Source organism: Hemiscyllium ocellatum, chromosome 34 (genome assembly GCF_020745735.1).
Source record: "Hemiscyllium ocellatum isolate sHemOce1 chromosome 34, sHemOce1.pat.X.cur, whole genome shotgun sequence".
Taxonomy (NCBI): Eukaryota; Metazoa; Chordata; class Chondrichthyes; order Orectolobiformes; family Hemiscylliidae; genus Hemiscyllium; species Hemiscyllium ocellatum.
In genome coordinates this window covers 40,767,387-40,779,575 of record NC_083434.1, presented here as the reverse complement: position 1 = coordinate 40,779,575, position 12,189 = coordinate 40,767,387, and the positions used below count along the sequence as shown (strand labels likewise).

General features: G+C 40.6%; 1 protein-coding gene across 2 annotated transcripts in view; it reads left to right on the top strand.

The window, feature by feature from the left end:
* Window positions 1-12,189, top strand: part of atp2c1 (ATPase secretory pathway Ca2+ transporting 1) — a 134,594-nt gene that overhangs the window by 36,933 nt on the left and 85,472 nt on the right. For both annotated transcript variants that reach the window (XM_060850072.1, XM_060850071.1), the window contains exon 2: window positions 10,890-11,000. In XM_060850072.1, the coding sequence (XP_060706055.1) occupies window positions 10,890-11,000 (111 nt within the window). The remainder of the gene's footprint in view (window positions 1-10,889; window positions 11,001-12,189) is intronic.

Below are 12,189 nucleotides of genomic sequence, written 5' to 3'. Positions count from 1 at the left end.
TGTTGTCGTCTTGTTTGACTTTATTGTTTAAGAATCGGTGTACTGTGCTTATCAGGCACCCGTTGTATTTGAATACGTTGTATAGGTATTTTTCTTCTGCTCGTAGTTTCTAGGTGTTGCCGTGTAGTGGCCCATTTAAATAGTGTCCTGATGCAGCTCCATTTGTGGGTGTTGGGATGATTTCTCCTGTAGTTGAGTATTTGGTCTGTGTGTGTTGCTTTTCTGTAGATCCTGGTCTCCAGTTCTCCATTTAGGGTTCGTTCCATTGACATCTAGGAAGGAGAGTCTGTTGTTGTTCTATTCCTCTTTGGTGAAATTTACGCCAGTAAGGATGCCATTAATGGTATTGTAAGTTTCTTCTAATCTGTTCCGTTTTGTGATGACAAAGGTATCATCCACATAGCAGATCCAGCGTTTGGGTTGGATCATTGGGAGGATTGTTCATTCTAGTCTCTGCATTACTGCTTCTGCAAAGAATCCTCATATTGGTGATCCACGGGTGTCCCGTTGAGTTGATTGTAGGTCTTGTTGAAGGTGAAGTGAAGAGTAGTGAGGCACAGGTCTACTAACTTGAGGATGCTGTCTTTGCGGATGGAATTGGTGCTGTCTGGTGTTTGTGTCCTTGGATCGTCTAGTAGTGTGGTCAATATTTCTTTTGGCCAGGATGATATTAATTGATGTGAATAGAGAAGGAGACTATGACTTTGTCCTCTTCTACCTTGGTGTCTTTGATGTTCAGGAATTCTTGGTTGGAGTAGATGGAGTGGCATGGGTTTTGTACTAGGTTGCTTTAGTTTACGGTGAAGTTCCTTTGCTAGACTGTATGTCAGTGTGCCAGGAAGTGAGACATTGCGTCTGAGTGAAGCCCCTGGTTTGTGTACCTTAGGTAATCCAAAGAAATGAGGTGTGTTGGATCCATCAGGTTTCATTCTTTGGAGATTTGTCTTGTTAATTTTGCCTGTTTTGTGGAGTTTTTTCAGTGGGGCTCTGATATGATTTTCTAGTTGTGGAGTTGGGTCCATCGCCACCTATTGATAGGTGTCAGTGCCTATTCACCTTTTAAACGTACGGAGGAACTTCCATTATCTGATTGAGATGGCTAAGCGCTATTTTGTTCGGATAATCAATTTGACCAAGGGAAGCCATACTGATCTAACGCTGTGCTCTACTGGAGAGTTTGTTTAAATCTATAATTTTGATGAGTCTGCTATTGAAACAAACTAATGTTTGCATTCTGCAATTTGCAAGTTAAGCTGATAATAACTAAACCCTTACCATCACACAAATATATGAAATCTTAGCATTAAACAAGGCCCCGAACAGCTTCAACGATCACAGGAGCATTTGTCAGTTTCCATGAATGCAGTATTACAATAGAAAGACAGATGCACTGCCCCGCACAGACATGTACTTTCTTGGCCATTTTGTTCATGTATTTTTTAGAAAGGTGTGAAACTTCTCCAGGCTGACATTCACAGAGAACTTTATAAACGAACAGAGAAAGTTAACATGCAACTCACTTGTGCTCCCTTATCTTATAAAGACAGAAGCACTGCCTCATGCATGCGTTTCCTTTCTCGGCCATTTTTTTCATGAATGGCCTGGTAAAATGATGGGAATACTCTGTAAAGCACTGACTTTTGAAAAGGGCTGTGTAACTAATCCTCACCTAAAATATATCCAGTAACTGATGCTTGAGGTGCTTGTGTGTCTTTGTTTTTGCCAGTGTTTTCTCACATTCTTCAGTACAGGTAATCCAAATACACTTATCTTTTTGATGTAATGTTTTTTGGGACCTCGAGATCATCTTCAGATAATCCGAAATTTGGTTAATTGATATTCAGATAATTGAGGTTCCTCTGTACTGTGTTCTGTTTAGGGTGGTGGTCATGCACACTTTGCCTGCTGGTAGGATTACAATATTTCTGTTTTTTCTGAGTCCTTCTAGGGCTTTCCTTTCCTGTGTGTAGAGGGTGTTCCCTTCCTTCCTTCCTTGCTTAGTGTCAGTGCTGCTATCTGTCTGATGGCCTGCTGGGTTTCTTCCATAAGACAGTTAACTTTCAGGGTTGATTCCAGTACTGCTAGGAAATCTTTTTTGACAGTGTCTCTGAAGTTGTAGTTCATCCCTCTTACTCGGACAGCTTTTCTGTGTCTGTTAGTGGTCAGTCCAATAGATTCTTTATCTGAGCTTCCTAATTGCTCTGTGTTGTTCTTTTGTGTGAGCTTGTCCAGTTTGTCTTGTAGGGCTACTTTCTTCTTTGTCTTGGTTTGCTGTTGTTTGATTCTGATGGTTCATTCTCACGTACTTGTCCATTCCTGGTCAGTCGCATTGGCATGAAATTTCCTGTTCTATTTGTGGAGTCGATTGTGGGCATAACTCATCATTTCTCGCAACATTCTGTGGCTGTTCTGTTCTGCTATTCTCCTGGCTTGTGGAGTGTTGAGAGATGGCTTTTACTTGACATATCTTTGTAATACCTGTTTCCTGAGGCATTCATGTAGGAAATACAGCTGTTCGCAGGTGGTGCTCAGTCTGATGGTGTTGGCTTCCCATCTTTGGGCTAGTTTGAACATATTGTGCCCATAGGTGTTTGTGACTTTTGAGAAGATTTGTACCTCAGGTTGAGGTTCAGGTTGTAAGTTTGCTTGCTGAGCTGCTAGGTTTGTTCTCAGATGTTTCGTCATCATCAGTGAACCCCGGTTGAAGTGCTAGTGTTCTGTCTCGCTTTCTATTTGTGTGTCTTGGACTGTTACAGTGGGTGATATAATTTCCAGTTCTTTTTCTCAGAGGTTAGTAAATGGTGTCCAAACCGATATGTTTATTGATGGAGTTCTGGTTTGAATGCCAGGCCTACGATGGATGTATTGTCCCAGTCAAAGTGGTATCCTTCTTTGTGTGTGTGTAAGGATGCTAGTGATAGTTGGTCATATCTTTTGGTTGCTAGTTGGTGCTTGTGGAAACTGGTGGCTAGTTTCCAGCCTGTCAGTCCAGTGTAGTGTTTGTTGCAGTCCTTGCAGGGTATTTTGTAAATGACATTCATTTTGCTGGCTGTTGGTACTGGGTTCTTTAGGTTCGTTAGGCTAATATGAAACTCAGTGTGTCTATAAATGGCTCTTTTCAAGTTGGAAAGACATATTAAGTGGTATGCCACAGCGATCAGTGCTGTGACCTCAACTGTTTACAATTTATGTACGTAACTTGGCTGAAGGGTATGGTTGCTAGACTTGCCAATGAAAGTAAGGTGTGAAGAAGATATGACAAGACTACAAAAGATAGGCTAAGTAAATGGGTAAAGATGTGCCAAATGGAGTAGAACATGGGAAAATGTGGAGTTGTCTCTTTTGGTAGGAAAAATAGCAAAAGCATTTTGTATAAATGGTCAGAAGATGCAGTGGGATTAGGGTGTTAGTGCATGAATTATAAAAGGTTAGTATGCAGTTGCAGCATGTAGTTACAAATGTTATTACATATTGTCAGGGAAATTGAATTCCAATGTAGAGAGGTTATATTCCTCTTATATAGTACACTGGAAACTGCATTTGGCACACTGTCATTGTAATGGTCCTCTTTGTTAAAGACGGATATAAATGTATGGAAGTAGTTCAGAGAAGGTTTATTGGACTAATGTCTGTAATGGGCGGGCTCTCTTACGAGGAAAGGTTGTACAGGCTAAGCTTGTGTTCACGGTACTTTAGAAGAGTAATAGATGACTTGATTGCAATATATAAGATCCTGATGAGTTTTGACATTGTAGTTGGAGAGGATATTTCCTTTAATGGATAATCTAGAATTAGGAATCACTGTTTATGGTTTAAGAATCGTCCATTCAAAGCAAAAATGAGAGTGTTTTTTCTGTGTGTCATGAGTCTTTGGAGCTTTCCCTTCCTGAAAAGTTGGAAGCTGAGTCCTTGAATATGTTTAAGAAACCAAGATCATCAGAGGTGGGAAGGACTGCATTAGATTAGGTTAGATTAGCAGTAATCTTATTACTCATAGACCCCTAACATGACTAACCTACTTCTCCTTTCTTCCTAAAGCTCCACAAACAGGACTGCCCCGATGAGGAGCTGTATAGCCTGTGCCAGCTCTTAATTCAAACGTTGATATGATTGTATGTAGCTTTATTTTCTAAAGTATAGTTCATGAAATATAGGGGTAGAATTAGGCCATTTGGCTCACCAAGTCTGTGCTGTCATTCGATCATGGCTGATATGCTCCTCACCCCCATTTTCCTGCCTTCTCTCCATATCCCTTGAACCCGTTACCAATTAAAAATTTGTCTAACTCCTGTCCCAGCATCCACAGTAGTGAATTCCACAGATCCACAACCTCTGGGACAAGTAGTTTCTTCTCCACTCTTGTTTTAAATTTGCTACTCTTTTTATCATAAAACTATGACTTCTCATCCTAGAATGCCACACCAGAGGAAATATCCGCTCCAAGTCTATTTTATTCGCACCTTTTAACACCTTGAATACCTCAATTTGATCTCTACTCATTCTTCTAAATTCCAGAGAGTATAGGCCTAAACTGTTCAATCCGTCTTCATTCAACTCTGGAATCAATCTAGTGAACCTCCTCTTAATGCCTCCAATGTCACTACATCATTCCTCAAATACGGGACCAAAATTGTGCACAATACTCCAGGTGCGGTCTCACCAATGTCTCGTATAGTAGCAACAATACTTCTTTATCATTACATTCTATTCCTTTAGCTATAAAAGCCAACATTCTAATTTGCTAAGTGTGCTTGGTGTGTGTAGATGGAGAATAGGGGGGTGGGAGTGCGTGATTTTTAGATGTGATGGAGGAATGAATGATGTATTTAGATGTGATGGAGGAGTGGACCCGAGTGATCCTTTGAATATGATAACTGATGAGTTAGCACATGAAAACAAGGAGAATGCTATTGTTGTCCTGGGGAGAAATAGTGAGAGCAAAGTGCAGGAAATGGGTAAGGTATGGCCCTGCCAACCATGGTGGGTAAGAAATCCTTGGTTAAGAAAAAGTTTTCATACATTCATTGGTGCTCCCTCATAGACAAGGATGTCTCCCTTTCACTCTCGGTGAGTCCTTAGGTGGCTGTATAGACCAATTATAGTTTCTCCAGGCTCTGTTACACTTGGGGTAGAAGGTAATTATAGGAATTGGTAGGTGGGGCATTGGTGTGGCAGTGCATTCCTTTTGCTGTTTTTGTCCAGTTTCTACCTTTTCCTGACAAGTCTGAAGGTGCTCAGTGCCTTCCTGGATACTCATCCTCCTCCACTTTGGATGATCTTGGGCCATTGATTCCCAGGTGTCAGTGGGAATGCTACACTTCACCAGGGAGGCCTTAAGAGTATGCCTGAACCTTTGTCCACCTGGAGCGAGCCAACTATTTCAGAGCAGGAAGTAGAGCGTTTGTTGGGGAGTCATGCGGATGATATGCCCAGCCTATCACAACCAATGTCAGTGCCTCGATGCTGGGGATATTGATCTAGTCAAGGATACTGGTGGTCTGTTTTCCCAGCGTGTTAGGTTATTTTCTGAGATAGTACTTACACACTTGATACAACTGCAACACACCACCTTCTATGAGCAACCAAAATTTTATTAAGTACTGTACAAACCTTCTGGAGGAACTTTTAACACGCACACATATACCTCGCAGTGCTTCAAAGTCATGTCAAAAGCTGTCTGAACAAAGGAAACTGTCCTTTCTTTATACAAAATCTTTACATCACAGTCAGTAATGCCTACAAGACAACTTCCAATCACACTCTCACAGTCGCATGCCACTCATGACACAATGCAGTGACCACATCACCTCTAGAAACAATGTAATGCAAATCATCCCTTCATGGCCAGATCTGGCGTGAATTGTATTTTTTAACTACAGGGAGTAGTCAGAATTCAAACCATAATGTTCTTATTGATTTCTGAATAGGGGATGAAAGTGTAAATAGTAGGAGATGACAATATGAATAGCTCTGAATGGCAAGGAAATGGCTTTATAAAAGGCTCTGAATAATAGGAGGTGATAATGTAATTTCTTACAATCTTTCTGCAAGTCAAGACTCGGGGCATCTGATTTCCTGCAGGTCCTCAGGGCAAGTTAACTCTTTAATATTACTAGTGGATTTGTCGGGTCTTATGCAGGCAGAATTGGTGCAACTACTCCAGAATCTTGAGTTGTCTGCTGTAAACATCCACCTGTCAGAGACATATAGGAAGGTGGAAACCACCACAGCTCTGTATACCATCAGCTTTGTGTTGGATTTGATGATGTTGTCCTCGTACACATTTTTTGCCTCAGGTGGCCGAAGGCAGTGCTAGCACACTGGAGGCAGTGTTTAAAGAAAAGGAAGATGTCATGGAGGCACCCTAATGAGAATCGCATCATTTGAACAAATGTGACGGAGGCGGAGAAATTCGGAGAATGGATTGGAGTCCTTATAGGAAGCAAGGCTTGAGGAAGTATGGTCAAAGTAACTAGGAATCGGTGTTTGTGGTTGATTATCGCTAGACAGTCTATCCTCAAAAATTGAAGCAATGAAACCAAAACGGAAGACTTAGAGATGGATCAGGTAAAGGTGAGAGAAGAATGGAAATTGGAAGCAAAAGTGATTATTTGTTCCGATTCCAGCTACGCAAAAAGCAGCACTGATGACTTCATTGATGAACCAGAAAAAATTTGAGCAAGGGGGTCTGACAGGGACTGGAAGAAGGAATGTTCCACATATCCCACAAAGAGACAGTTACAACTAAGACCACTGTCAGTACCCGCACATACACCTTTGATTTGAGAATAAAAATGACTAGAGTTGAACGAATTTGGGATTGTTGTCGGCATGGACTGGTTGGACGAAGAATCTTGTTTCCGTGCTGTGTGAGAAAGTGAGGATTACGGATGCTGGAGATCAGAGCTGAAAATGTGTTGCTGGAAAAGCACACATTTTCAGCTCTGTGCTGTATGAGTCTATAATTCCATAACCATAAGTCGTTCAGAGCTCATTCAGATGGAATGTGGTGGAACTGTTCAGACCTCCTTTCAAGGAAGATGTAGAGAACCTTCAGACAATCGCGATGGGGAGTTGACGTGTAAAGGGATTGCACATTCCTGGTGAAGTAGTAGCTAAGGCTCGGAAACTCTAAGTCATCAAATCGATATAATGTCTTAGAAGAATCACGAATATAATTGCAAAGTAACTGAACAATAACATTCAGGGCAGTCCTGTTTATGGAGCTTTGGCAAGAAAGTAGAAGTGGGTTGTATTTTGTTAGGGGTCTGAGTGAGGAAGCTGTTGTAGGGAGATCTCCAGAGGAGGTGAGGTTATTGGCAGTCATGGACATAATAGATTGGTGTTTACTGGTGGGGTTATGATCCTAGATAACCCCAGAGAAATTGCGTACATGGCTGTTTCTTAGTCTTTCAATAGATGTATCAAAATTTTATCTTTATTTTTTAAAGTTGTGACTTCTGACTGTCTTTTTGGTTTCCATTTTTAAAATAATTACACTTTTGGTTTGGAAAGATGAGAGTTCTTTATTCAGATGACAAGGTTTGGGAGCAGAAGTAGACCCTTCAGCCCACTGAGTCTGCTCCATCATTCAGTAAGATAATGATTGATCTGATAATATACAACTCTATTATCATTTTTGCGTAACACTTGATTCCCTAAATGATTAAAAATCTATCCCTGCCTTGAATATACTGCAACAGCCCTCTGTCATAATCAATTTCACAGATTCACTATCCTTTCAGAGAAAAAATTCTTTTTCTTTTCTGTCCTAAATGGGTGACCTCGGCTCTCCCAAAAGGTGAAATTGCCTTTGCACATCTATCCTGTCAAGTCTACTAAAAAATTGCATGTTGTAAAAAGGTTGTCTCTCATTCTTCTAAATTCCAGTGACTACAGGCCCAAGCTACTCAACCCCTCCTCACAAGACAGTCCCTCCATATCTGGAATCAGCTGAGTAAACTTTCTCTGGACTCCCTTCAATCTCTTTCCTCAGATAAGGGAATCAAAATTGTTCACATTATTCCTGCCTTGTATAGTTTTTAGCAAAACTTATCCATTTTTATACTCCATTCCCCTTGAAATAAAGGCTAATGTTCCAATTGCCTTCCCTATTTCCTGCTGAGCATTGTGTCATTTATGCACGAGGGCTCCCAAATCTCTCTGCCTTGTAGCTTTTTGCAATCTTTCTCTATTTAAATAATATTCAGCTCCTCTATTTTCTTAAATTGGAAAGGGTGCGGAAAAGATTTTTAAGGAATTTACTGGGACTGGAGGGTTCGAGTTAGAAGGAGAGGCTAGGACTTTTTTTTTCCCCCGGAGGAGGCGGTTTAGGGGTGACCTTTAATAGAGGTTTATGTAGTCATGAGGGGCACTAGATAAGGGGAATAGCAAAGGTCATTTTCCCAAACTAGAGGGCATTGGTTTAAGGTGAGAGTGGAAAGATTTAAAAGGGACCTGAGGAGCATGGAGAGTGTTGCATATGTGAAATGAATTGCCAGGGGAAATGGATACAGTTAAGATATTTAAAAGACACTTGGATAGGTGTATGAATAGAAAAGATTATGAGGGATATGGGCCAAATGCAAGCAAATGGGATTAGTTTAGTTTGGGATACCTAGTCAGCATGGATGAGTTGAACTGAAGGGTCTGTTTTTGTGCTCTGTATGACTCCTCTTCCTGTCGAAGTGAATAACTTCATGTTTTCACATTATATATTCCAACTGACAAGTTTTTGACCACCTTTCTATATGAGTCATTGTTGTCACCTGCCTTCCCTCTTACTTTCGTGTCATCACAAACCTTGCTACATTGTTTCCTCATCAAAGTCATTAATGTATTAGAAATAATTATGATGCCGACACTGATCCCTGTAAAAGTCCACTAGTTACAGCCCTCCAACCTGAAAATGCTCTCCTTATCCAAATCTCCTCCAATTAGTTTGCCATGCTAACATATTACACCCAAGTTAGGATTTAACATGGTATGGTTGCTGGGTGGAAGGCTGCTCAGGCAGGTTTTGTGTTACAGAAGATCTGACACTCCTACTACCATGAATCTCACCTCACTGAAACACTTGTGGATACAATTAGTTCCTGCCTCATTAATTTGAAGCTCTTTACAAATGATAAAGCAATATATACCTTGTTTAATGTTTTGAATCCAATAAGACTCTTCAATTTTTGAAATCTGATGAATTTCTCCAACATTTTTGATTTTAGTTTTGTAACCTTACTCTGTCAGGTGAATTTAGAGCAATGAGTTGTATGATAGCATTTTCCTCTACCAAACCCTTAAGTGTTTTCCTGTATTTTTACTGTTTATGCTTTTTACTGAGTTTAAAAAACCTGATAAACCAGTTGTTAATTCATCAGGAGTTTCAGTTTCGCAATTATTATTTATAGGTCTTGGGCAACCTTCTCAGGAGTTTAGTTTTGGTTTAGGAAGAAAGCTGGACCTTTTTAGTTATCGAGCTTCTTTCACAATTTCAGGCACTTCATACAGAGTGTGTTAGTTTTAAAGCATGATCTCGCTGTTTCCTAAGCGTATCTTCTCCACCTTTTGGTCAACCACAGTCCAGTCATTTCTGAGTCATTGTGGATACATAGTCAAAACAGTTGAGGGAATGCAGAAATCCCCAAACCACTTGACTATCCTATCCTTCAAGCACTGTCACAATTTGCAGATCATGGATTGGATTTATCAGCCATTGAACTGGAAAGCAAGTCATCCTTGATCTCAAGGGACTGCCTAATTAGAAACAGCCATAAAACAAAGCCCTATAAGTTGCATGATTTGGAGAAGCTGGTATTGGACTGGGGTGTACCAAGTTTAAAAATCACACAACACCAGGTTATAGTCCAACAGGTTTAATTGGAAGCACAGTAGCTTTCAGAGCACCGTTCCTTGTCCACAATCACCTGATGAAGGAGTGGCACTCTGAAAGCTAGTGTGCTTCCAGTTAAACCTGTTGGACTATATAACCTGGTGTTGAGATTTTTAACTATAAGTTGCAGTTAGATAAATTGCTAATTACTCTGTTTTAATGGGATGAATTGGTGAATGTTGGCTTAGACATCCTCTGTCTGCTTTTAGTGGTACCTTGAGACGCTCCAAATTGACCTGAAATGGTGTCTTGCTTTAACACTGCCCAAAATATGTTTTTGACACTGCTGCACTCCCTCAATATTAACATCGAATTGTAAGCCTGCAGTCTTTTTAGTTCTGTCATGTTCCTTATCTTAGGAATTTGTTTACCTTTGAGTTCAGGCTTATTGTTTATCATGTTTATTTTAAGATTATTAAATATCCAACAATGTTACCATTCAAAGTCATCACATTGAGGGTTTGGTAGGTGCACAGAGGCTCACTGTACAGTCATTTCTTCTATTATGGGATGGTTGCGTTCTTGTGCAACCCTGCATTATAGAAAAATCGTGCTTTAGAACCAGCACTTAAGTGTTGGCAATGTAATTGCGTTACAGCCAACGTACGTTTTAAAATTTTGCACTTTACAAATAGCAGCCTCAATTTGTCAATCGTGTTACAGCAAATTTGCGTTGAGGAAACATGTATTATAGCATAACAGAAGATTCGACATTTCGGGCATAAGCCCTTCTTCAAGAATGAGGAAAGTCTCATTCCTGAAGAAGGGCTTATGCCCGAAACGTCGAATCCCCTGTGCCTTGGATGCTGCCTGAGCTGCTGCGCTTTTCCAGCAACACATTTTCAGCTCTGATCTCCAGCATCTGCAGTCCTCACTTTTTCCTTATAGCATAGCAACCTACATCATTGTGTATTCTCTAAAATGTCTGTAAGTGCTGTTGTGTTTTAACATCTGAATGCTTAATTTCAAGTACAATTTAATGTCTCTGTGTCTGTTACTATAGGTTCCGGGATCTGAGGGGTTATACGACGGTGAAAATGATATGATGATTCCAGTACTGTCATCAAAAAGGGCAAGTGAACTACCTGTTGATGAAGTTGCTTGTATTTTGCAGGTAAGGTGGATGTACTTATTGTGCAAAGTGTAGGATTTTTTGTATCTGTTTAAAGGAGTGTTTTCATATGGGCTTTTAACCAATTGCATTGATGAAGCATTTGAACTTTATTTTTGTTTTGTAAATTTTTAAAAATCTTTCTATTACACTGTTGGTTTCTTCATAAGAATCATGATTGAAATGTCATCTACTTTGAATATTGAGTAAATTGTCAGTGTGCCTCTCAGTGTATTCCCAGGTCTTGCATCTGTGGTGAGAGAGCTTGCTCTACAATAGAGCCTACAGATTGAAGAGTTTTGTTTGAATGACCCTGGGGAGCTGTTTGTGTCCAGAGGGTCCAGGTGTGCTTAGTGTAGCAAAATGCGGCACCTCAAATTTATATAAATTAAACTCCATTTGCTACTCCTCAGCCCATTGTCCCATCTGATCAAAGTCCCGTTGTCCTCTGACATAACCTCCTTCGCTGTCCACTACACCTCCAATTTTGGTGTCCCCTGCAAACATACTAACTATACCACTTATGTTTACATCCAAATCATTAATATAACTGAGGAAAAGCAGCGAGCCCAGCACCAATCCTTGTGGCACACCACTAATCACAGGCATCTAGTCTGAAAAGCAACCCTCCTCCTCCATCCTCTGTCTTCTACCTTCCAGCCAGTTCTATATCCACATTGTTAGTTGTCCCTGTATTCCATGTGATCTAACTTTGCTAATCAGTCTACCATATACATGTCCACTGCTCTGTCCTCATTAATCATCATTACTTCTTCAAAAAACTCAATCAAGTTCTTAAGACATGCTTTATCATGCACAAATCCACGTTGATTATCCCAATTCAGACCTTGCCTTTCCAGATACGTGTAGATTCTGTCCCTCAGGATTCCAACAACTTGCCCACCAACCTATAGTTCATAGAGTCATAGAGATGTACAGCATGGAAATAGACCTTTCGGTCCAACCTGTCCATGCCGACCAGATATCCCAACCCAATCTAGCCCCACCTGCCACCACCCAGTCCATATCCCTCCCTTCCTATTCATATACCCATCCAAATGCCTCTTAAATGTTGCAATTGTGCCAGCCTCCACCACTTCCTCTGGCAGCTCATCCATACACGCACCACCCTCTGCATGAAAAAGTTACCCCTTAGGTCTCTTTTATATCTTTCCCCTCTCACCCTAAACCT